Below are 25,395 nucleotides of genomic sequence, written 5' to 3' on the forward strand. Positions count from 1 at the left end.
TTGAAACTTTTTGTTTGATAATTGCCATATTTTCATTACTAATATTAATTTTGACAGTCTTGTGGTTTGTAACCATTTTTGCAGGTCATTGGTTTAAATAATTATACTGTTTGTGATGGTGATTATTAAATTTGTCTTAGAATTTAAAATGATTCAAAAACAGTAAGAAATAAGAGGAATGTATGTGCCAATAGTATGCTGCATGGGAATTCCCTGCACTGTTGGCGCAGATTAAATGATCAGCTTGGCAGCATTTTCTCTGAACACCGAGTAGCTATTAGGAAGATAGATGCAAATCTTGTTCACAGTTGACGTAGTAGTAATTTGAGGAATGTCAAAACATGAACTTTAAATGTGTCAGATAGGCTGCACGAGTGTACTTCTGTAGAAAACATTAATTTAATTTATTAAGGCCGTGCATGCTTTGTAAAGGTTAACTTCTTACTTTTTTTAAAATCATAGGTTAAGCTTCCATAAAGTTTTAGCTGCCACAAATAAGCTTCATTTGCTCTTCGTAATTACTCACGCGCTGTAAATATCATGGCACCTTATACACATTCATTTTCTCTGCCTTTATTATTGTCAACCAAATTAGATTGCTGGTCCAACTGGAGGAGACTGAAAGAACATTTGATGACTTTTGGAGCATTCACTCAACAAGGCTGAGGCAATGCCTTGAACTTCGAAAATTTGAGTATGATTTTCGTGAGCTTCAGGTAGGATTTATTTCCAGTTCCCCATAGTCTGTATGATTCACTCATTCTTATTCCTTCTGATCGATTGCACTGGCTTTGCTTATTGAAAAAGTTGTGCATTCTAATGCATTAAGGTTGTTACTTATTGCACTGAAATTATTTTAAAGGGTACAATACTGTCACAGTTGAACTCCTCTAAACTCCATTTCTAACAACCTGGCTGATTCATTGATCCAGGTTTTGTAGAACGTGAAAGTCTTCAGGATGTAGGGATATCTCATCCTGGTATATATGATATGCATAATACCACTGAATAAGGGTGTAAAATGCTTCAACAAATTGAAATTATTGGAGCTATTAAGGAGCAGTCATAGCCAGCTGCAATTGTTAGTTTTAACCCCCGCTAATAGTGGATGCATATTCCTCTTTCAATCAGAAATTCAATGAACCTCTAATGAAATTAATAGCATATAATTTGGTGGTATAAAGTAAATTTTTAGTTCACCACTACCACTGGGGAAATTTTTCAATCATTCAGGACCCTTCGAGCTGTGATTCTCGGTTTGACTTTTATACTTAAACTGCCTCAAATTAGCTCAAATATATATATTCATTTTATATGTACTCAAAATTTAAATTGTGACAACTTCAGCATGGGAGACAGATGTTTATTTAAGAAATGTGTAAATGTTCATCCCAAGGTCTTCACCTCCAAGGACTGAAACTTGATTAGGAAATTTTCTTAAGGAAATACTTGGGAAACTGATGTAATATTTTGGAGACAAACATTGTGTAAACCCATATTGCAGTCATTTTTGAAGAACAAGTTCAGAGATTGTGGCAGTGATTGCTGTAATGATGCCTCTCATATTATTGATTAGCATGATAATTTTCAGGGATAATGGTGATAATGGGATTTGCAACCCTTGCTCGGATCCTTTAAGGGATTGTTTCATCCATTCCTGAACATTAAAAAAAGTGGTCATCGAATCAGTTCACATGCCATCTTACCATAATAAGCAATGGCTATGGTCCCAGGAATGGCTCTCGGTCAAATCAATGCAGCACAGTATGACATAAACATGAAATTGTTTCAAATATCTCAAATCATTGATAGTACAACTTCATAGACTCATAATTTTGGTTTGGTGTTATAATGTACTTAAGAATTCACCCAGTATTAGAAATAAATAGAGCAATCAGAATCTATTTAGATAAAAAACATTTCTTACATGCTATCCAATGGAGAGGCACTTAATTGAGCTTGAGAAAACAGTATGGGAAGAAGTCACATTTATAAAATGAATGGGGTGGTTTTAGCTTCCCATTATTGATGTTGCTTTAGTTGAAGGCAAAGCAACTGTCAAGCCTCCATTCACTAATATTTGATACAAATAGGTACACAAATTGCTCTAAATGGAGGAAAATAATGAAGGTAGGTTAATAAATGTGTAACTTGAAATAAATTATGGCTGCAGCAATTGTTTGCCAGGTCCGTGAGTAGTCATTGTTTAAATGTTCCTTGAAATTTCATGCAAAAAATGCTGTTTGATGCATACTTAATCCTTTAAAAGTTAAAAACTTGTTGAGTATCTTTGATTTAGAGGATTTTTTAGGAGTTGCTTTGGATGAATTGACAATATTTAGGATAGGATACCTTAAATTTGGATTACAGGGGTTCAACTGTACTTCTGTGTAACCAATATTTCTTCTTTTTCAATTGCCATTGCGTAGTTGTCATGTTTTTGGTGACAATTAGCAAATGCATTTTGAAAAAATCATGCTTTTTGTGGAGTGTGTATTGTGTGTTGATTATTACTTAATGGGTTTTCATAAGTCCTTTTCATATGCATACATAGTTATGCATTTTTTTACTTAGGCTTTTAAATGCAATAGCAAAATGTTTAACTCGTGCCTCTCCACTATTTGTTACAATTATGCTCTTTGGTCTTGTGCAGAAGTATCAATTCAGGCCAGCTTCATTATTTTGTCATAAATCGTATTGCACTGTCAATATACTTCCATTCGTTTTGCATGGCAATTATTTTAGAGTCATATAATATGAAAGTTGTGTATCACAGGTTCATATATGTATTCTTGAAGTATACTTATGCTTAAAGCCTTGCTTTACAACATTATAGTTCATTGGCTGTGTATGTTTTTGAATTTATTGACTTCACTGTTGTACATACTTATGTGTCCTGCTTATGTACAAATTGCTATGTTGCAGAAATAATTGTCTAGTTTAGGGACTAGATAATTTCATTGAGCTCAAAAAGCAAATTTGTATCCAATGAAAAATTTTTATGCCAACTATAGTATGTGGAAAATGTGGACAATTTTATTTAGCTACCATATTCCATTGCCAAATCAAATCTAGAAGGATGAAGTAGTTATTTAAAAGTTAAAATACAGTGGAACCTTGCAAAATCAACACCTTAAATTGTGATTAATTTGCATAGCGAGCAAAATATTTTTTTAAGTGACTTGCTTAATGAAGCGAGTTTTTGCATAACAAGTGACAAGGAAAGGGTAATTCCTGGAATTATTGTGTGCCTGCTGCTTCAGTTTGTGTGTTTTTTCACTCTTTCTGCCAGCATCTTAGTGTTGCTAGTGGTCACACATTTTTCTAAACTTGTGTTCTGACATAATTGGTGATTTTTTTATGCAAAGTTTAATTATGTGTGTGTGCATAATCTTTTCAAAATCTCCGGGAAGAAAAATCCACAAGAAAACTGCTCTAAGAGAATAAAAATAACCATAGAAATGAAAAGTATAATCATTTAAAAGCTAGAACAAGGTGTGAGGTTGGCTGATCTAGCATGCGTATACAGTTGGTTGATGTCAATGATTTGCCCTATCCTCAGGAATAAAATTAAGAAGATAGATGCTTAAAAGGGAGTGACAGGAATATCTACGCAAAGGTTAAGTATTCTCAACAATGTTGAAAGGTTGCTTCCCATATGGATAAACAAAAAGCAATTCCAGGGTGATGCTATTCAGGAGAACATTATATGTGAAAGGGTGGAAGGTGGTTTTTGCTGACTTTGTCAAAAAGATTCAAGGGTCATCAATTGCCAAAGAAGAAGTGTTTGAGGAAAGCCATGGGCGGTTCAAGAAGTATAAGAGAAGAATCGGCATCCACAGCATATGTGCATGGTGAAGCAGCCAGTTGCAAATCAAAAGCAGCAGTGAATTTCATTGGTGACTTCAAGAACCTTGTAGACTTTAAGGGTTATTTCCCTACCACACCAGATTTTTAATTTTGATGAAATGGGTCTCTTCTGGAAATAGATGCCAAAATCAACCTATTTAATAGCAGAGGCAAATTGATTAATTGGCCATAAGACAAAGACAGACTGCCTCACATTGCTATTTTGTGCCAATGCAAGTAGCGATATGAAAATTAAATCCTTGCAAGTTTACCATTCAGAAACTGTATGAGCCTTCAGGAAATGTAAATTCCTGAAGAGCAGCTATTTTATAACTGGGCATCGCACCCCAGCATCAAAGAAAAAAATGTGATTCATATGATAGTAATGGAAAAACATTTGTTCATTTTAGCTTGAGCATACGAGGGGGGACCCAAAAGTAATGGAAATTGGGTTGCAGTGGGGAGCGAGAGTGGGGGAAGCCTTTGTTTGGCCGGTCGTACGTCAGACTCACTCCACCTGCATCAGTATGTGCAGCGCCATCGCTGTGACTGGATCGGTCCGTCCGTGAGAGCTATTTCAGTGAATCAACTTTTTTTCATTTCGGCAAAAAATGTGGTGGCAGTTAATCAAGAGCAACGTGCTGCAGTGAAATTTTGTTTCCTGTCGGGGAAATTGGCAATGGAAACTATTGTAATGGTCAAGACTGCTTATGGGGAAGCTGCCCTAAGCAAAACCAGGGTCTACTTGTGGTTTACACGTTTTAAAAATGGTGAAATGTCAATTGAAGACCAACCCCATTCAGGCTGCCCTTCAACGTCCAGAACTGACGAAAACGTAGCGTATCAATGCCCTCATTCGTGAAGACCGTTGCCGAACCATTGATCAACTCTATGAGATGTCTGGAGTTCATGAAGTTCAATTTAGAGGATTCTAGAGCAGATCTTTGGCACACAGGCAACTGGTTCTTCCATCATGACAACTCTCAGGCTCATACCACCCTCTCCATGATGCATGATGAGTTTTTAACAAAAAACGGCATGACATCAATTGTCCACCCCCCCCTATTCACCGGATTTAGCTCACTGTGACTTCATTTTTTTCCCCAGACTCAAAAGGGACATGAAAGGAAAGCGTTTTGACACTGTGGAGGAGGTAAAACAAAAATCGCTAGAAGGCCTAGAGGACATTGCGATAAATGAATTTCAGAAATGTTTCGAACATTGGAAGCATCGTTTGGAGAAGTGAATTGTGGTCAATGGGGAATACTTTGAAGGTGAACAAAATTTAATGTAAATATATTGAGAACTAGGGAATCAATAGCAACATTCGTGTTATTTTTGGGTCTCCCCTCGTGTAGACAAGGTTGAACCAGTTGGGTGTTGTTAAACGTGTTGGCCAAATCAATGCAGTTGGTCTAAGTTTAATGATTGAGTCTTGGAAGTCATTTAATTAGAATTCATAAATTTTGAATGAATGAAATGATATGAATAGAAGTTTTCCTCTGAAGCTCTGAAATATTTAGAAATAGAAGGCAAGGGATTCAAAATCAACTATAAAAAAATTTCCATGGATTTAAAATTATTCCATGAGTCAGTCGTTAAATATGAAAGTAGTAATGCTTGCATTGCAATAGCAATGTAATGCACCAGATCAGAGAATAGTTTAGTGAAACAAGAGGAAGGTCAAGAAAATTGAAGAAAATCATTCTAAATATGTGTATCTAATTATCATATAAATGTGCATTTAACATTTTGTTTTAATTGTCATAAATTTTTATCTAAAAATCATGGAATCATATGCTGATTAGGAGTAATGAGGCAATCAGTAATGTAATATCAGGGAAATGTGAGAGATGTATGAATATAACAAAAGAAATAAGAGCTGTATGCTTGAAATAAGTGTATGTATTGTCAATGTCAATGGAGTGTTCCTTTTCTATGGAATTCCTTTAGAAACAGTAATACCATAATTAGAATATCATTGCTTGGATAAGCTGTCCCAGAAAACCTTCATTCCCTACTGAATGTTCACTTGAGGAACATATTTACAAATGAAATTTTGAAGTTTTTGGCCTATCCCAATGCAGTTGATAAGAGACCAGAAGCTCTAAAACATAAAATTAATGCAAAAATACATGTTTTTTATTTCTATAAACTGGCGGAGGGCCAGTGGTTGAATCAAAGATTACCTAAAGGCAGTTCATGGAAATAGAGACCTTATATGCATAGATACTCTTCTTTGCTAAGTTCTTATCCTCAGTTGAGAGCAATGATAAAGTTTGTCAGTACATTAGGTTTGGAGGGAGATACACTGTCCATCACAAAAAATTGAGCAAATGCCAGGCTAAATTTTCTTAAATTTGCGGACAGTAAATGATGTTAAATTTTTGATTAATTTTCATGCATTATACTGGGAATTTGATAGGTTTAGAACTGCTTAACTGATGAGTTTTCAGATTGCAAAAAATCAGACGAAGATGCTTTTGTTTATAGCTTTCAGTTGAAAGCTACAAGTATACTTCCAGTATGCAATGAAATGATTAAACTGCCTGTGAAATATGATTTGTTCAGTTTTTTTTATAAAAAGCTTGTCTTGATGTAAAATTATTGGGCTCTTTGAATGGTGCTTAAAATTGCTAACTATCACATCCTGTGTGTGGGAAACTTGAGTGCTTGAAATAAACATTACTGTTGAACCTTCTCCTTAAATTTTTATGAATATTTGACTTGATTTCATGGATACATTGCTGATTTGCTTGTTGTTTTTATTTGGGATACATTGATGTTAGCTTATCACATGAGTAAGAATTTTTTGTTGCAATAATTATTTTAGGCAAGCCTTGATGCTGCTGCTCGTCAGTTAGCGGAGACCACTGAGGTTGGGGAATCAGTTGTAAAGGTTGAAGGTCTATTACGCGAGGCTTCACTTTTGGAAGGACGCATCACGGTGAGCTCCCATATTCCTTCCTCTCATTTGGGACAAACCTCCTTACAGGTGAATTTGGAAACAAATTAGAATCTAATATGGGTGATGCCTCTTGGGATTATGTTTCTCTCTTTCATCGTTTGTGTGCCTCAGTGGAGCCAGGCGGAGGGAGGGTCTTTGCTCAAAATGTGTCATGAGTATACAGATTCTTTAGATGTCTTTTGTATGCCATCAACATGCTTAAGTGTTTATCATAAGCGTAATCATGGGTGGATGGATGACGAAAATTTCTTTTATCACTATTGCTGTAAGAGGAGCAAAATGTGTTGTGCTACTTTGTAGTGATAACATTTTGATATATTCCTTAAAAGTTCATTTAAATTGTGTTTCTGATTAATTTTTTCATCACAACGTACTCATATTTTCACTGAAGGTAAGATCTTGGATGAAAAAAGCCAGAGCATCTTATGTTTTACAAAATTATATTTCGCCATAAAAATAGCTATGTGGGCATGTATCTAATGCCATTTGTAATTACTCTGCTTGCATGCCGAATTGCTGTTGGCTTGAAGTCCTTGTACTTTTAGCTTGACTACTCAATGTGGCTTGCAGCTTGTGAAGGTAACAGTGTATTGCCAATTGATACATTTATTAAGACATTGAATTTTCATATTGCATATGTTAATAGCTCATTCGGTAGGATGATGAGCATCTCAGAGTGTCCTGATATTTGTATTTTGGAAAGTTGTGTGCCATTGAATTTGAAGAAGTTAGCCCATGTTCTTTTGCGTGCCAGACTGGTAAAAATTTCTTTGAAATAATGAAATAAGGACAGTTTGCACTTTTCCACAGTTTATTTAACGTACGACGCGTTTCAACTCACAGAGTCATCATCAGGTACAAGTACAGTCAGGTACATCAGTTTGTACCTGATGATGACTCTGTGAGTTGAAACGCGTCGTACGTTAAATAAACTGTGGAAAAGTGCAAACTGTCCATTATTTCATTATGATGAACTTCCACGACCTCAAGCCTGAATCTGTTGAAAAAATTTCTTTTTTTGCCAAAGAGGGGATGAAAGATTATTGGATTACCCCTGGCTAGGCTATCATAATAAGTGGGGTGAGGAGCATAGCCTTCGGCTATTCAGGCATCAACTTAGTTTTTACAGAAAAGCACTCTCGTGTGTGTCTTCAATGGAGGCTTTTGTAAACAGATATTCTTGCCATTATTTTTAACTGTGACTTTGTTTTTCATCTCAATCATCAGAGTTCAGGATTCTGGGGAATTAAAGTGTATCGCAGATTACATAGTGAAATGAGGTACACATTTTTCTTCAGGAAGGATTTTTTCCCACATATTGTGACCTATAATACTAAACATGGCTCTAGCAAAAATGTAGTTGGCAAAAAATGTGAAGAAATTCCTTTTCAACTTTTCCATCATCCTTTGTATCTGTAACATCTTGCCTAGTGTTACAATATAACTGCTGACTAAGATAATTGTTGTAGACTGCAGGAATTGGCTGGCAAGTAATCACAGTAAATTGTAAAAATATAATAATAGTGGTACTTACTCATTTATAACCTGGATTTTATCTTCTAAAAATATATTTTTTTCTTGCTGATGTAAATTTTTTAATTTCATTTTATAATTAATATTTTTTAAATTAACTGCAAAGGTTTTATTCTTTTGTTATATTTTGATTGCATTTAATGATGCTCTTATTATTCTTAGACCATGGCTATAGAAACAAACTTGCTTTTGACAGAAGAGGATGCAGTAATATGTGTTTTTTTACCTGATCTATAATTTAATTAAGCTAACAATATAATGTTGGGTTTGATTTGCTTATCCATTGAAGGAAGACTGTTGAGGGAATAGGGGATGAAGAACTAGTGAATGCAAGTCCCAGAGCTATCTGGAAAGTAGTACTCATTGGGGAATTGAAAAATAACCAGTACATATTTTCTTGAAAAACCACTTTATCTGTGTTAAACTATTTTTCTACACAGTCACCATGAGAATGTCTACTTATATCATAAGGTGAGATGAGTATTCCAGCTTCATATTCCTCTGTTGTGTCTATTTAGAATAGTAGTCATCCCTTCTTTCAGTTCTTTAGTAACTTTTCAGTACCTCAAACATATTTTCTCATACTTGAGATGGTCTTTGAAAATTTCCTGAATAGCTGCATGAAACATTGAGGAACTGTTAACTGATTTCAATAAGTGTAATGAACGTTATTCTTAATGAATTTGTCAACTGAACTCAGCAGTTCATTCGTAATGACTGATGGGTGTTCCAAAAGCTCATCATTATGGATGCTCTCAATTCCCAAGTTGAAGTTTAGACACCAATGCCAAACAGACAACTCATCAATAACATTGCCTCCATAAACCTCTTTTAATTGATTGTGAATATCACATGGTCACACTTTTCTTGCATTGAGAAATCTGATCACAGCCCCAACTTGACAAGTGGAGACAGTTTCAATTTACTAAAGAATTGATAAACACTCACAGAAGCAAACAAAACAATGGCTGAATTGTGGAACTTCACACAGGGTGAGTAGACAAACAATTGAAGGCATTTGATATTGAGTGGTGGCTACTTGCATTGCAAATGCTCCACACAACATGAACTGCTACTACTTTCCAGACAACCCTTGTACTTAGGTTTTGCCAAGGATTTTGGTTGTTAAATGACAAGTGGAGGGTCTGTAGAAATGTTATCATGAGTTTTATGAAGCTATAGGAAATTATGCCACTGTAACTTTAAGTGGAGTATTTTACACGCAAATGAAAGAATAATGCAGTGAAAAAAATCATTTGTCTAGACTTTAACCTGGATCTCTCTCTAATCCTCTCCCTAGATATCTCTCTAATCTAGAGATTCAGGTTTGTACTCTGGTCTAGGGATTGCTTTCTTTTACTGTGAAATTCTCGGACTTATTATAATGGTTTTCAGTTTTGGTATCTGGATTTGGTAAGCATTTTATGCTTAGGACCATTTGGTAAGGAAGAATTTCCATTCCTGGAGTAGCAAATGTTTTTGTGTTAATATAAGTGTATCATATTTTATTCACTCTGTCTTTGGAGGGGGAAATATATATATTTTTTAATTATTAGAAAGTATATCAGCTATACCAAATCCATGTAGGCAGTCATGTGGTTTATGTGGCTTGAACAACTGGTCTCGGTTTGGCCAGTGAATGCTCCCTCATTAAGCTTATTTTAATCTCCACACCTTAATGCATTCCAAGATGTACATCAGGCCTTTGTTCCTTGAAAATGCATTGTTAAATTAATTGTTGTTATGAAAGAGATATTTATACATTTATTCATATTATAAAATGATTAATGTGTTCCTAGAAAATTGCTAACCCCCGTACACATTTTTATGCATGCTTTTGAAATTTCTCAGAGTATCATGAGCTGTATAATAACTATTACAGAATACGTTTTGCTCAAGTAAATGTTTTCCCTCTGCCGCTTACTAAATTACCTATGTTGCTAATTCTCAATCAGATTTTAATGTTGTGGTTTTTGATATGATGTTGTAGTGCATTTGGAACACAGAGTTCGCTACGTAAGGTGCTGAAACAAGGTGAAGAAGAGACTGCATCACAAACGTGAACATGTTAAACCTTAAAGTTGGCTGTGTAGTAATTTACCATGGACTCGGGTTGTTCTGCTGAAATAATAATGAGATTTGGTAACTTCCCAATCTGCTTCACATGAGCTAGGTCATACTCCTACAATGTGTATAATTTCATCTTTAGGAATGATTTCAAAGAAACTTAAAAACTTCTATCCTTTGTTTACCTTGGTCTCCCCTTATCAAGTAACCTGGGGTGAATTAAAGTGAGAATATTTGTTTCGACATTTACACTGAAATTGAAACTCTTTCACTTTTTCTGAGGGAGTTTCATTTACTCCATGGCTCAAATCAGTAACAGGGGATGTGCTGCATTTTTATTCTTAAAAATCAAGTCTGTGGTATTCATGTTAATGTGTTGATAACAGAACATATTTAAAGGATCATTTATCTCTCATATGGTTCCACCATATATACAGTATATACTCACTCGTAAGTGAGGAAAGATAGTAAAATATTAGCATGATGTGAATTGCAAGGAGTGAACCCAAAATTTTTTATAAATTATACAGTGAAGGAGCATGGAAATCAGAGTGAGATAAATCAGTTTTTCATTCATCTGCATGAATGGGTATAATGGAATTTCATTCTGTTTTTGTCTCAATTTTTAATTCGGTGCATTCAGCTCAGTCATTTCTATTAATTGATATTATATGATTTCTATAATCCATGAAAGATGAGTGTTGGTATAAATTATTATAACTAAATTTTCTCTATAATATTGCTTTAATTGAGATTTGTGCAGGAGAACACTGTGTAAATAATGTCAACCTTGTTTACTGTTTTATATACGTGGGCCGCACCATGTTACTTTTTTTAATTTTTGACTCCTGGTTATTGCTAAGTGAGTAATTTGTTTTCAATCTTGTATTTTATACTAATAAATGCATTATTTTTTAACTACCTATTTCATGAAATAATGAAATCATACTTAAATCGACTACTTGTGTCATCATGCTCTGTGGGGTGTGTAGGTTGTATCATGTTAGGCTATATGAGGTTTAAATGGACAAAGAGAAAAACAGATTTTTTAAAATAAATTAGAAACATGCTTTGCGTATATCTCTAAGAATTTCGCATGTTGTTGTAGGGGTATCAGAGGGAGGGCATGCATTAAAGGGATGAGTATCTAAAACATCCAAATCCATACATCTGAAACCTATTTTGAATGATATTGTATCTTAGTTTTTTCGAGTTCATCAACTATCATAGTTAATTACGAATGAAGGAGCTGAATTGCATTTGCCTTTTTTTAAAGCATTATAATAGCACATAAATCTTTAAATAATTTTTAAAGGAATTTACAGGAAAAATATGAGAAAATGTTTCATTAATTTTATTTCTAAATTTTGATTACACAAACCTTCAACTTTTTAATATCGCTCCCATTTAACATGAAGATACAAACGTGGAAAGTATATGCTTGATAATTCCTGAGTACTATGTTCTTGTTTTGATAATGTTGGTAACACTGAAGTCACGTGCATATATCATTTTGGCCCCAATTCAAGAGTGCACAAATTATACGATGGTGTATATTTTTAAACTATCATGTAAGATAAATATTGTTAATTATAAGGGAAGTATGTGGTAAATTTGATGTGAATAATTCAGAGTAATTTCATCAGTTTATATGTGAACACCATATAATGATTCCTCAAGATAATAACCACAGGTGGCATTCTGGGATTATTAGTTCCTTAGAGCTCTAGAATAAGGAGCTGCAATTATATGGTCCTCACCACCTTATTTTAAGATCCTTGAAGAAAATACCTGTCTTTGCAGGCCAATCCATTACTTCAAGATACAGGAATAAAAAAAATAACATTATAATTTGTACCTACCCACTTCAGTCACCATATTTTTAATTATTAATATTAAAAACAGTAGTTATGAAAACTCTAAAATGACCTCATGTAACAATAAAAAATGTGTGCACATACACACACATTTGTGTGTATATTTTTTTGTTAATCATACAGGTGCATGCATTTAAATTGAGCATGCTGCCAGATTCATTATTATGGCATTGGTCTCAGATGCATCAGATATCACCATCATCCTCATAATGAGTCGAAGTCTTGTTTTCTTCGCAGAGGGAACTGGACAGGGCGGGGGAGGTATGTGCTCAAGGAGAGGCTCTGGTTGCTGGGAACCATTATGCACATGACTCCATTCTGCCTAAGTGTTTGGAGCTGGAGCGGATGGCATCAGATGTGTCCGAACGACTGGAAAAAAGACTTCGGTTACTCAGGAAATGCTTGGATCTTCAGGAGAGGGTGGAGAAGGTGAGTTCTTGGGATCTGTCCTACTTGTGAAAATCTCTCTTTTGTTAAAAACCCAGGCATTAAGCTTCAATGACCTAATTGTTAACTGCATTTTTATGGAGTTCAACAGATATAGGTATTATTCTAGGTATTAATTTGGTGTATATTGGTGAGCAACTGCATTGTGTGCTGGCTATTCTCAAGCCCATGTTTGGCTGCATGACAACTTAAAACAAGAATTGCATTTGGAGTATTTGTGAACAAAGCAGGATGTGCCCTCATGTAATCATATTGGTTTAAATATTTTTAATCTTCCACATGTAATATCAATACTGATGGCAGTTATCATGTCACGGCACACAGTTGACTAGTAGAAGAGTGGAGATATATGTCTCTTTTGGTTTTAACTGTTAACTTGAAATATGAAAGCCTGGATTTGATGAAATTAATATTGATAGATGTTGTCATTCTGTGATTGTAAACACTTAAAAGGGAATAATTTTTTGTTAAGCTAAGGGTTAAAGTTGATATTGGTATTTTTGCTAATCATACTTTAAACATAGATGAAATCTATAAAGATGCTATACAGTAATATTAGCTGTGTCACTTGCTGAACTGCACATAAATATGAACATTTTCAAGTGTAAAAATCATTTTTCTTTCCCAAAGATTCGAATCCAGAATCTCTCAATTCGTGGTCAAATGATTTCGCCAGTTAAGCTACTGAGGTTGTATTGGTTCAAACTTGAATGCATTTGTTTATGAGTTTCAAGCATTTTTTTCTGACTGATAACACTTATTTTTTAGAATGTTGTGGGTACCTATTTGATCTTTTCATCGTTTCAGGCCAATGATTGGTGCTCAAAGGGAGTTCACTTACTTGCTTCAATGAGAATTGAGAAATGCTCATCTCCTGAGTTTGCGGAGCAAACTCTGAGTGATTTAGAGAATTTCCTTGCATCATATGAGGGAAAAGTTGTGCCTAAAAGGTCTTCTTCTAGCTGTTCTGATTTAGACCAAAATTCTCCTTGGGGACTCTTTGCTGATGTTGTCACACCAGAAACCAAGGCCCTGGTTCAGCAGGTAGAATGTATTTTATGATTGAATTTTCTACCTTCAGTACTGTTTTTGGATGGTATATAATACATTTACATGCTCTTTTAGGAATAAATTGATTGGGCAAACAGTTCACCAGTACAAAGTGCTAAGATCTTATCTTAATAACTTTCTTGGTGGAATACATACTTTCTGTGAATTCATGATGGTATTACAATGAAACATTGCTTTCATTACCAGGGGTTTACATTTTCCTTTAATGTATTTCATTTTTTTGGGGGAATTAGTGCAATCTACTGTGAAATTATTTATTCATTTAATAAGGAAAGACATTGTGCTTGAAATATAATATGATAATGAGTCTAGACCAATACCATAATGGTAAAATGTGGTGTATATATAAAACTGCTGAAGTGGCATTTTTAAGGAATTTTGCTGCTCCACTTGGAATAGTTTCATTGGCAGTCCAGAAAAGAAGACTGCCAAGATATTGGCAGCCTCCTTTTCACAAAACTAAAAATGGGGCCTTTATTGATTTCTGTTCTCAAAACAAACATTGTTTTCACTTTCATTGAAAGTTTTTCATATAACTTTACTTCCACTAACTTTTTTCCTGACCACCTTTTATCCCTTGGTGTAGTTTCCTTAACCCTTTTGACTTTATGACCTGTTCAATTGTTCATGCAATGTCCCCCAAAGTTAAATGTCACATTCAAGATATGAAGCAATTGTTGTAATCCACACTTGATAGTAATAATATAAATAATAATTGTTATTGGTTCCAGCATTACTGGTTTACATATATAGAATGAGGCATGGAAATATCACTCACACACCATATATACACAAAGCATGAGATTATTACAGAAACATACATTACAAATATATGACTTCATTGGTGGAATAAAATTTCCTGCTTAGGCAATGAAAATATTTTCTCACACAAAAAGATTCACTCGCAAATATTTAAAGGAATACCAGAAGCCATAAAATAGGGAGTCTGTAGGGAGTATTATACTCTCAAACAAATGTGTGATGAAACTTTTACTTAGTCAACTAGTGTTTGAGGGGTTTATCTTTTTGGGAACTTTGTTTCACTGTATCTGAAGCCTAACTCAAGTAGGTGTAGGAATTTTTGTGAGGCTACTTGCACAAGTAAATAATATGTATAATCCAAGACATTTTTCATTGGAAAATACTTTGATTCCCAGAATTTGTGAAAAATTCACTCGATTGTCCATTTATGATTGGACCATAAAAAGTCAATTGTTCAGATTTTGGAAGTTTTAAAGTTTATAAAGAACAAAAAACTTGTGAAAAGCCTCAATATAGGTATTTTTTGCTGCTCCAGTGAGGCATGGTGAACTATATTAAACTAGGATACATGATACTTGTAAAAAATAGTATAGTGTTGAAAGTTTTGAAACTCATCGAATAAGAAGTCAAATGAATAGCTTACTTCAATATTCTTTTCTTTTAATCTTCTTATTGTCTTCTAGTTCTAAACATTCCTTTGTTTGATAATTGTTCCTGTTATAATTGAAATAAATTAAAAATATTATTGCAGGACTCACTCGTTAAAATATATTGGCATAACTTCAGAAGGTCACTTTTTGCACGTGTGCATTTCATTTTCAAAACATTCAGTTATCTTTTCAGATATTTTGAACGAATCTTATGCATTTCAGGTAGTACAAAGAATAGAAGATGTTCATTTGATGTGTGAGAAACGGAGAGTCAGCCTGCAAAGGCTCTCTGAAAAGCCCCCACCCCGGCCTGTGCAAACAGTGACCCCAGAGCCTGGGGTACCCCTACAGCAGCCCACACCCCCCTCTTGGACTGAAGATGGCCATCTTCATGGAGGGAAGGATCAACGCTTGCAACTGTGTACAAAGGTTGGTTGGTGCAATGGGTTGCTTTCGGGATGTGGGTTTGGGATTCGAGGATTCCTGTTGACAGGGAACCTTTTGAAATTTTTCACCTTTGTAAGGAAATCATATTTATACATTGAATAAAAAATTTTCAGATGGATTATTCAAATTATGCTAATATTTTATTAGCTTAGTGGTGTATAGTTTCAGGTTGCCATCCTAAGGGTAAAGAATGGAATCCTTGAAATTCTTAGATCTTGGGTTATTATTTTTGGTTTAATATTCTTTTTACTCTGTTTATAAGAAATAATAATATTGATGCAAGTGTCATTTTGGTACTTAAGAGTGGAGAAAGTGCATCAGAATTCCACAGCATTATGTAATTGTTTATTGGGACCATCCAAAACTACTTGTAATCAGTAGACTGTGATGACTGGACTTTCTGTCTGTAGTGAATTGGATATCTGAATTGTATTTCTGTATAAATTGAATTTGGTCACTATAAGCCATAAGTTGAAATAATAAGGAACAACTTCTTTGTACTCCTTTTTATCATTATGGAATGATGGTTTTCAAGTTGATACAAGAACAATTTGTGATTGCCTTGTATATCTTTCATTCAGGATGGTGCCGATGGAGATATAGAGCCCGTATTAGTTGAGTTCGACAATGCTCAACCCAACAACAATGGATTGGACTCTTCATCTGGAGCCGAAGTGCCATCGCCACCACCATCCTCTTCAGCTACCTCTGTAGATGGCGGTGGATCGAATAATTCTGCCCGTAAATGCAACAGGATTTTGGCTGAACTCCTTGATACTGAGAGAATATATGTCTCTGAGTTGGCTTCTATTTTAAAGGTATTTATCCAATGTCTAAGTTTTCTTAGGAAATACTTGATCCATTATCTGATAGATACCTCATTTTTTAAATTTTATTTGGAATCTTAATTGGGTCATTAAATATACCCAATACATAGTAACAATTTTATATTACTTTTTAAAAATTAATTGCCGATTTAATCTCATTAACCTAGGTTTGCCACTCTCCTTATTGTGGATATGTCCTCATTTTCCATGCATAAATGACTCTACAAGCAATTATTTATGTAATTGTGTGAAATTAGTCGAAAAAGTTTTAAAGTAAAAATTAGCATTTTTTTGGAATTCTCTTTGTGTACTTATTATTGTCAAAAGTAGAGGTAGCTTGACTGCATAATTCTTTCTCTATTAATTTGTATATTTGAATGGAAATAATATTATATTTCCAACATCTTGTGGTTAATATTTGTTAAATTATTCTATTAAAAAATAGGAGGTAAGGTGGTATAGCTGAAGGGTAATTGTGGTGATCAGGGCTCAATGTCTACATGGGGTTGAATAATGTTTTAAAAAATTCATATATCAAGCTTTTACAGCACTACAAGCCTCTCATGTAAAGCACACTATTGGACAAAATATTCCTTCAATTTTTTAATGTAGACATAATGACTTGTACTGAGTGTTTTCAAGTACTATAGTGGATACTTGGTAATATTGTATGGGAGCAGAGTAATTTCCAGTGTCATATTTTGAAGACTTTGGCTTATTTCATTATGATAAGAATTATAAGAACTGTTTCTACTGAAAGTTAAATAATAAGCATTTTGAAACTGTTGTGGTTATTAGTAAAAAGCAGGGAATATGGCGCTTGCACTCGATACCTTCCATTCCCCATAAGGAGTGTGGATTCCTTATGTCTATATTTGTATGATAACACCCTAGAAAACCCTTCATGGACTCTTTCTCTGTAAGGTAACTGGCTTCTTTCAGTTGTGGTCATGCCAGTTATTCTTCTACTGTTAATTCCATTAGTAATTTAGTATTTTTGTTCTGGCGACTTTCATTTTTCTGTCAATGAAACTCCCCACAGTGAATATGACTTTTCTTATCAAAAGTGATTGTGATATACTTTTCCAATTCATTTATTTAGGGCTACAAGGATGAAATGCTGTCTGCTGAGTTACAACCTTTGGTCCCTTCTGCTTTATTTGGGAAGTCAGATGTATTGTTTGGTAATTTAGAAGACCTTCATCGATTTCACTCAGAAATGTTTTTAAGAGACTTGGAAAACTGCATTTCAACTGTTGAGCTTGTTGGATTGTGTTTTGTACAAAGGGTAAGTAGTTAATGAAGCAGTGTTCTGTGTGGTTAGCTATAAGATAAATTGCAGTCCAGGTAACTGGATATTACCATCAGATTCTTTGTAAAAGCCAAGGGTTTTCATTCATAGATCTCATACTTTTTCTTTTGTAGTATTCTTATGTAATTTTACCAGGTTGTGTTATTTCCGGTAGTTTTTTAACGGAGTTGCATTTAGCATGTGAAGTAAAGTCTCAATATTTGCAGCTGGTATTGTAGATTCTAGATATTGATTGATTCACCAGTGGGCACGAGGTTTCTGATACATTTGTGTTCCTTATTTCTTCAACAGAGAGAAGCATTCCATCGTCTTTATAGTCATTACTGTCAGAACATTCCTCGTTCTGAAGCACTCCGGCATGCTGTTGGAGAACAAAACCCATTTTTTGTAGAATGTAGACGTCGTCTTGGGCACAGGCTACCTTTAGGAGCATATCTACTCAAGCCTGTTCAAAGGGTGACCAAATATCAGCTTCTTCTAAAGGTACGTTTAACTGTTCATAAACGTTTGTCTGCCATGTGGCAGTGCTCTCTCTTCTTAAAAGAGCGTTCCAGTTAATGCCGCTTGATTGAAATTTTTAAATTTTATATGCTTTAATTTTGTAAGTTTTCCAATTGAGACGAAAAATGAGATCACTTAGAAAAATTTAATTATTTCTAGTCTTTTTTCACATTTTCATTAACTCGAATGCATAATTTTAATACAAACAAGGAGAAGAACATGTTCTTTCTGTTTTATTGGCTGAAAAAAAGCTGGACTCTAACATGCTCACTTGTAATCATTTTACAAAGGACCTGTTGCGCCACACTGCAGACTGCAATTCAGATGCAGAGGAAGGAGAAATAGTTAGTCAGTACAAAGGCCACAATGAAATTCGAGAAGCTCTTGATTGTATGTTGGCAGTGTTGAAGTGTGTTAATGATAGCATGCATCAGATTTCTATCACAGGATTTTGGGTAAGTTGACTTGTGGTATGATCATGGGAGTAAAAATTATAATAATCCTAGCCTTGTAACTCATTCATTATTAATGTGTCAACATTTCTTGTTGCATATTTTTTAAGAGGCTGTTTAAGGTTCATATTCATGAAGTATATTCAGTAGCTGCTCTCATGTTGCATCTGTGGGTGAAATTCAGTGTCAGTAGTTTAGGAAGGATGAATGATGTGTTCTACCATATAAATGGTTAGTTACATCAACTGTGTAGTATGTGCTTATCTGTGGCAAGGACGAAGGGGAGACAGAAGATGGACAAGATTCATCCATTAAGGATACTAATAAAGAATTCAATGATTGGTTGTTAAGCCATGGATCCTGAAAAATGTCAAATTTGTCATTATCGCCATTTCAGAACTTAAATGAGTGCCTTCTAGAGCAAGTGGAGAAATAGTACATGCTAGAGTGGTCTGGAAAGTAATTTTAGACAAATGCGTACTGTTGCATTGCCAATGCACTGTGTGGCCAGTAAAGCCGTAGGGTGGGTGCCTGTATCAATATAGGCAAGATTGACTGTGATGGAAAGGTTTGTTGCCTTATGTAAAACCTTATCCTGATTATTGATTGAGTGACTAGCACTTCAGCTATTCATAAATACTGTGCAGAGCTGTGGAAGCAATGCAGCTCATGATTATTCTTGATTGGCATTCCTTCATTGGTGTAAAGATGACATAGGTCAAGGTGTAGCAAAGACATTTTAAGGCAGTGAACCTCACAGCATCATTGCCAACTCCCCAGTTGTAATCCCAGTTATTTTGGGTGCCTATGGTGCCATGGCCATGTGCCAGGTTTCTTACATTGCACATTGATATTTGCCTACCCCCTGCCGACTCAATCAAAATGTAACATAATTTTTTTAACGCCATGTTAAGACCAAACTGAAGCTCTTGGCACTGGTGCAGTAGGGTCATTTTGTAAGGAAGATCCCAAGTTTCTAAAATAGGCGAAAGGATAGCTGGTGTTGACACATCCCTTCCTGGAGGAGATGGACTATGTTGCATGGTCACTTGTGGGTCAGGAAAATTAGCTGTTGGGAGGTCATAGGAAGAGGATAACAAGCAATGTTAAACATTATGACCAAATGAGTTTATTATTGTTTCTCTTATCGATTTCTCTTCAGTCACTTGTCCATGTCTCCCCTAATCCCCTTGTTACCATTCCTTCAATGCCCACTCTCCCCGTGCTATGCAAATCAGTGCCTCAAACCTTAAAATGATGATGTAGTTGGCATTGTTTTAGAGTAAATAACAATTTTTTTGTATCTCATCCTTATGAGCTGAAAATATTCTCTTCTTGGAGGTTGTTCTTTACTTGTGGTCTCTAATGGTAGTTCTTTTGGGGGAATAGGGGAGTCTTGCGGAGCAGGGGGAGTTGCTTCTTCAGGGAGAGTTTGCGGTGTGGGCTGAGGGTGGTGCAAGGCGCAAGAGGGATCGGTTAAGAGACCTCCGCCTCAAGCCCATGAGGCGCTACCTCTTTCTCTATGAAAGGTCACTGCTTTTCTGCAAGAAGGTGGGTGGTGGGAGGAGGGGGCCAAAGGATGAGCCCACATATCACTTCAAAAGGCATCTCGAGGTGAGTGAAACAAAAAAACATGTTTTCTCCTCATCATGCATAATTTATTTTTGGATTTTTTGGAATGATGCAGTGGGATTTAATGGCCTGGATTTTTGACTTAATTCTTTTTAAGCCTTTTACATTTTAATACAGTGGCATCTTGCTTAGCAAGAAAAAATATAATAAAAATGAAATAATAAAAAATTACTCAATTAACAAAATGACTTTGCATAACAAGTGATGGTTAAAGGGTTATTCCTGGAATTATTGTGTACCTCCTGCTTCAGTTAGTGTTTTTTGCGCTCGTTCCGCTAGCATCATAGTGTCGCCAGTGATCACACCATTTTCTAATCTTGTGTTCAGATGTATTATTTGTGATTTTTGTATACAATTTTTATTAATATTTAATGATAGCCTTTTTAAAATCTCCTTGAAGAAAAATTTGCAAGAAAACAGCCATTAGAGAATAAGTATAACTGTAACAATTAAAAGTAAAATCATAGAAAAGCAAGAACAAGGTGCGAGCGTGGCTGATCTAGCATGGGTATACAGCCGGTTGACATCAATGATTTGCACTATCCTCCAGAATAAGGATAAAATTAAGGAGATAGATGCTTCAAAGGGAGTGACAAGAATATCTATGCAACAGTTAAGTATTCTCAACGATGTTCAAAGGTTGCCTCTCATATGGATAAACAAAAAGCAATGGCAAGGCGATGCTATTAATGAGAAGATTATTTATGAAAAGGTGATAGGTGATTTTTGCTGACTTCGTTAAAAAGATTCCAGGGTCATTAATGGCCAAACTAGAAGTGTTCGAGGGAAGGGGTGGGTGGTTCAAGAAGTTTAGGAGAAGAGCCAGTATGCACAGCATTGTGTGAGGTATGGTGAAGCAGCGAGCTCCAACTCAAATGCAGCGAAGAACTTCATCAGTGACTTCAAGAAGCTTGTAGATTATGTGGGTTACGCGCCATATCTGATTTTTGGTTGTGACAAGATGGGTCATATTTTTTAAAAAGTTATTTTTGTGAGCAAAATTTTGATGTGTTGACATAAAAAAAAGTCTCTTGACAGATTTCTAGAAAAAAATAAATAAGAATGTATCATAAATAATAAACTAATTATTTCGATTCTTTTTTGTTTTCTAGAGAAAAGAAAAGAAGTAAATTCATGACCCTAAAATTGTACACATAGTTCTCTTTGAATAAACCTTTTACGTAATTAATTTTTTTTTGCATGGAATGCATTATCATATTTTACATTGATTTATTTGTGAAAAATGTTCATTAAACGAGTGTTCCACTTAATGAGAAAGATACCAGAATGAATAATGCTCGTTGTACGAGGTTCCAGTGTATAAATAGGGACTTCTTATGAAAAAGAAACAGAAGTAAAACTGTTTTTAATTCAGCTTTCTCACACACCCGCTCAGGAAATATACCAACTAGCCAGTGCAATAAATCTCTCATTACTCTAAGCAGTGTGACTATTATCTTAAGAATGCATTATATGCTCTGTCATACACAGCAACTAATGTTTAATGTAACCATACTGTAAGAATAGAAACAAGGATGCAAAATTTATACCTTCTTTCATCATCAACATTGTGACATTTTCATCATTTAGCTACTTACCTCAGAACTCTCTTATCATTGAACATAATTTTTTACCAATACCTATCTCATCTTTATGAATAGAAGTCACCAAGAAGGCCATAACTTGGTGGAGCAACTAAGCAGTTTTTTTTTGCCTTGTGATTCAACTATTGGTTGAAACTGGTCATTTACCTTAAGCAGTGGGTAGAAAATAGATAAGGACATTTTATTACATAAAGACCTAATATATTTAATCTGTGCCAAATTTATTTGGCAAATAATGTGAGGCTGTTTGAAGTAAACTAAGGATTTACTCTAAAAAAGAAAATATTTCGTGTTTGCCTGTTGCAGATGTCCCGAATAGGGCTGACGGAGAGTGTTCGTGGCTGGAAGGGTGGTGGAGGCGATGAGCGAAAGTTTGAAGTTTGGGTGGAGGGAAGGCGGGAGGTGTACGTCATACAGGCATCATCACGAGCACAGAAGGAGGCATGGGTGAGGGCCCTGAAGCGCCTCCTCCTCTCTCAACTGCACTTCTTGCGTGGGGAGAGCATGCGTCGGCATTCGGGTATTCAACCGCTCACAGCCCCCCCGCATGTGGGGGCGAAGGATGGCACTCCAAACGGCACGTTTGGAGAGGGTGGTGACCAGAGGTGAGGCTTCCGTCTCTGCAATCCTAATTCTCAAACAGTGTGAAAAGTAATACTTAGTGGGGACAGTGGTATTAGTGCATGCTTGAAGCACTTCTGAATTTAAGTTGTCTCTCCATCAATCGTCATGTGACAGGCAAGAATCTTAAATATTCATAGTGGGCTTTATAAATATTTATTTATTTCACATTAATCACAGCAGTTTGGCCTTTAAATTGAACTTTTAAAAATGATGTGAAAGTAGAAACAATTACAAAGACCCAATCCCTAGCTGGAGAAAAACCCACCTAGGCGTAAATCAAGCTATGGGTTGACAGGTAAGGTGTTACCCCCCACTGCCACCAGGGTTGGCAAATATATTGGCAGTTTGTGTCCAGAGTCATTTCAAAAACTAATTGAATATGTTTAAACAAATCTCCCTTGTTGGCAAGCACCTTTAGTTTTTCCCATAGGATGTGACTTGACACCATTCTAAAAAATCTATCAGTCAAATCTGTATTAACACTGCATTGCTGTTGCTTGCAATTCACCAAAATTTTTCATATGTGATAGATTTTTAAAGTCAAAATCTAAGGTGTGAGGTACTTATTCCCTTGCCAAAGGATCTGTTTAGCATATAGTTCTAGATTTCAATTGCCCATCAAATTTCATGGTTATATTTTGCATTTGTAAAGGATTATGAGCTTACATTTTGTGCTGGGGATATCATGTTAGCTAACCTAATTAAAAACTCTTGTGCATCAGAAAATATTGCAAACTTGGCATTCCAATTTGGTGTACCAAGAAGAAACTAGCTTTTGTTAGTTACTTGAATGATTATGGGTAAAATTGATAAGAGCTGCCCTGTTTTAAATCAAACTAGTGCAATCCCTGTTTAAGATATGACTATTAAAAAAATATTCATATAAACATGTAGCTATCATTAAAAAAATTTATCTATTGAGCTAACAGTAAAATTGTCCTGAGGATAGAAGTGGGCTTAAGTCCGTATCTGAGGAAACCTTGATTTATTTTTTAATTCTAATGTATACATGTATTCTTGCAAAGAAAAATTTCAATTTACTGATATATTTAATGCGGTTACATTCCTTAATAGCGGGAATTACAACATCCATTCAAAATATGTATGATTACATTCCACGTCCTCACTTGCTGTTGAAGACTATGCAATCATATTGAAGTTCTCATGTCTCAGGTTGATATCTTATTTAACCATCATTTGCATTTCAGGCCTCTGCATCATACTTTCTCATGGGAGCATCATGCATCTGAAGATGAACCAGATATGGAAACTGAAGTCACTCGACAAGTAAGATCATAAACATTTTTCCTTTTCATGCTAGTCTGGGCTGTAAATTTTCAATGGAATCGTTTGAACATTCCAATTTGCATTACTACATGTTATAATCTATGCTTAAATTGAATTATACAGGTTTGATTTAATGGAAATATCACTTGAAATAATGGTGATACATTACGCTCTGTTATGACTAAATTTATAAACTTTAGGCCTTCAACATGGTTATTTCATCAGAACTTGTTGATAAATTCAGAAATTTTGGCAGAGTCCTTGACTTGGAATTAGGCATTGTCATTGATTATGGACGGCATTATTTTTTAGCTTCAAAGCGCATGTGATTTGTAGATGATAGAAAATGCAAGTTCTTCATGCTCTGTTTAAGTAGCATGATCAAATGAAAACTTAGATTATGGATTTTGTGAATTTTGTTATTATCAATTATTGTGCACTTGGTTGATCATGATTGAGGATCTCAAAATGTGTAAAACCAAAATACTCATTTACGTTTGCATACTGTTTTAAATTGTGGTGAATTTTCTATTTTTGATTGTAAAAATAAGAAGGAAGGCTATGCTCTTTAAGTTTCATTCTGTTTGTAGAATAAAACCAAATAGCATTTCCTGATTCATCATCTAAAATAAAATTAAAATAAATATTTTGCATTCATTAAGACATGGGTGAATGAATGGTGTTTACCCTTATTCTGAAATAGGTCCGTCTGCTGAGCTGTGATGGTGAGCGTCGTGTTCGGAAGTTGACCGATGGTGATGGTGAAGATGAGAGTGGCTGGTGGAGTTCTGACTGTAGCAACAGTGAAGATGATGAGGACCCTTTCCCAGAAGCATCTGAGGTTGGTGGATAATACCTGCTCATCAATTGATTCCATGTTTATGACTATATAGAAATTTGCATTTGAGTAGTCATCAACATGGAATGTTCACTGTAGATTCATATTTTAAAATTTATTTTTCATCAAAAATCAATTTACTGAATTAATATAACTTCTCTACCTTTTTTTTTATCTGAGCCTTGCTACAGAAGTGATTTGATCAGAGAATATCTACTTGAAGACGTGGAGTTGATCTACCAGATAAATTGCTTTTCAGATCAGGAAATTCAAACTCCACTTTAATATATGATTAGATAAATAATCCTAATGTAGTGTAGACTCATAGGTTGTTGTTTCTAGGAAACTTTTATGTTTATTATTATGTACTTTTAAGTGTAGGAACTATTTTGTTTGAGAAGTAATATTGGTTTTGCATGGTTAATTACTCTCTATGGTACATTTTCCTCTTTCGATAGTAGGTTCAGAAAATATGGAGTGTATAATCAGTTTCTTTGACCTCCTCTAACTTTGTTAATTTTATCAAACTTTATGTCATTAATGCCAGGTCATTTTCATTTGATAACTGTAAACCATTTCAATAATGAATGTCTTTCAAAATGGGCGTAACCATACTTATACTTACATATGTATACTTCTCCAAAATA

At 35.0% G+C, this 25,395-nt stretch overlaps 1 protein-coding gene across 1 annotated transcript in view; it reads left to right on the forward strand.

Annotated features, from left to right (window-relative positions):
• LOC139687683 (guanine nucleotide exchange factor DBS) overlaps nt 1-25,395 on the forward strand; it is a 52,489-nt gene that overhangs the window by 17,890 nt on the left and 9,204 nt on the right. The window contains exons 9-21 of the mRNA XM_071584931.1: nt 596-716; nt 6,683-6,796; nt 12,532-12,723; nt 13,549-13,785; nt 15,447-15,653; nt 16,253-16,489; nt 17,601-17,786; nt 18,102-18,293; nt 18,602-18,766; nt 20,153-20,377; nt 22,306-22,604; nt 23,832-23,910; nt 24,614-24,751. Coding sequence (XP_071441032.1) covers nt 596-716; nt 6,683-6,796; nt 12,532-12,723; nt 13,549-13,785; nt 15,447-15,653; nt 16,253-16,489; nt 17,601-17,786; nt 18,102-18,293; nt 18,602-18,766; nt 20,153-20,377; nt 22,306-22,604; nt 23,832-23,910; nt 24,614-24,751 — 2,392 coding nt within the window. The remainder of the gene's footprint in view (nt 1-595; nt 717-6,682; nt 6,797-12,531; nt 12,724-13,548; nt 13,786-15,446; nt 15,654-16,252; nt 16,490-17,600; nt 17,787-18,101; nt 18,294-18,601; nt 18,767-20,152; nt 20,378-22,305; nt 22,605-23,831; nt 23,911-24,613; nt 24,752-25,395) is intronic.

Source organism: Hetaerina americana, unplaced genomic scaffold (assembly GCF_022747635.1).
Source record: "Hetaerina americana unplaced genomic scaffold, ioHetAmer1.1.p SCAF_2, whole genome shotgun sequence".
Classification (NCBI taxonomy): Eukaryota; Metazoa; Arthropoda; class Insecta; order Odonata; family Calopterygidae; genus Hetaerina; species Hetaerina americana.